The 1,598-nt window shown below is 44.7% G+C and overlaps 1 protein-coding gene across 1 annotated transcript in view; it reads right to left on the reverse strand.

Annotated features, from left to right (window-relative positions):
* The window catches only part of LOC107080929 (cubilin-like), a 23,285-nt gene that overhangs the window by 12,083 nt on the left and 9,604 nt on the right, over positions 1-1,598 (reverse strand). The window contains exons 2-3 of the mRNA XM_015369143.1: positions 808-934; positions 538-706 (exon numbers count right to left, since the gene is read on the reverse strand). Coding sequence (XP_015224629.1) covers positions 538-706; positions 808-934 — 296 coding nt within the window. The remainder of the gene's footprint in view (positions 1-537; positions 707-807; positions 935-1,598) is intronic.

The following is a 1,598-nucleotide window of genomic DNA, read 5'->3' on the forward strand; positions in this document are numbered from 1 at the left end:
CCATTGTGGTTATGCATCCCCATGATGGTGATGCGTCCCCATGATGGTGATGCATGATGGTGATCCATTCCCATTGTGGTGATGTGTCTCCATGGTGGTGATGCGTCCCCATGATGGTGATGTGTCCCCATGATATTGATACATCCCCATTGTGGTGATGTGTCTCCATGATGGTGATGCATTCCCATGATGGTGATGCGTCCCCATGAAGGTGATACATCCTCATGATTGTGATGCATCCTCATGATGGTGATGCGTCCCAATGATGGTGATGCATCCTCATGATGGTGATGTCTCCCCATGATGGTGATGCATCCCCATGATGGTGATGCATGATGGTGATGTGTCCCCATGATGGTGACATTAAACTTTGTTAGTTCATTTTAATCCTAAACCTTTCTGGTTTCCTCCATCATGCTGTTGGTTTGTTCCTTGATGTTTCCCTCTTTTTGATCCTGTCTGTGTTTTAATTTTGCAACATTAAGCTGATCATCAGAAAGCAGTCAATCCAGGAAGAAGCTGGTTTTGTGGGTTTACCAGAAGGACAGTTCCCGCAGTAGAAAGAGCCCTGAGTGTTGAAGCAGGGAACAAGGGGGTTGGTGGAGCATGGCTTGTTTGCTAGGTTACACTCATCCACATCAGCCACACATGCTGGGTTCCCAGCTGGAGCCTCCCATCCACTCTCACAGATGCACTGGAATCTGGGCTGTTAATTGAAAGAAACAGTCAGACTGAGACTCTCCATAGTAGCACAGAGCACTAACTGACCGCCTGGTCCCAGGAGTTGAACTGCTTAGATCTCCGTACCTGTCCAGCTATCAGCCGGTCCGCATCGATGCACAAGCCGTGAACACACAGGTCCTGTCCTCCATTCCTGCAGTCATCATAACGCTCGGTGCAGAGGGTCCCAGACCATTCTGGGGAGCACTGGCACCTGCATTACATAACAACATCACACTATGAGGAGGCACAGATGGAAAGCATTCACTGAGTTTATAATTACACTGATGAGGAGAGCAGTGTGGGAGGGAGAAACAGCTTTATAAACAAATAACCTGTCTGCTCTAAACAAGAGAGATCAATAACTACCTTCCAGTTAGCATGATAGCTAGCTGTTAGCATCATTCCCACTGCTAATGCTAAAGCTAATGCTTCATTCACAGGTTTATAAACAAATAACCTGTCTGCTCTAAACAAGAGAGATCAACAACAACCTTCCAGTTAACATAATAGCTAGCTGTTAGCATCATTCCCACTGCTAATGCTAATGCTAATGCTTCATTTACAGGTTTATAAACAAACAACCTGTCTGCTCTAAACAAGACATATCAACAACGACCTTCCAGTTAGCATGCTAGCTTGGTGCTAGCATCTCACCTACTGCTAATGCTAAAGCTAATGCTTCATTTACAGGTTTATAAACAAATAACCTGTCTGCTCTAAACAAGACATATCGACAAAAACCTTCCAGTTAGCATGCTAGCTAGCTGCTAGCATCACTCCTACTGCTAATGCTAAAGCTAATGCTTCATTTACAGGTTTATAAACAAATAAAATGTCTGCTCTAAACAAGATGGATCAACAACGACCTTACAGTT

This window comes from Cyprinodon variegatus, unplaced genomic scaffold (genome assembly GCF_000732505.1).
Source record: "Cyprinodon variegatus isolate N-32 unplaced genomic scaffold, C_variegatus-1.0 Scaffold2517, whole genome shotgun sequence".
In the NCBI taxonomy this organism is placed as follows: Eukaryota; Metazoa; Chordata; class Actinopteri; order Cyprinodontiformes; family Cyprinodontidae; genus Cyprinodon; species Cyprinodon variegatus.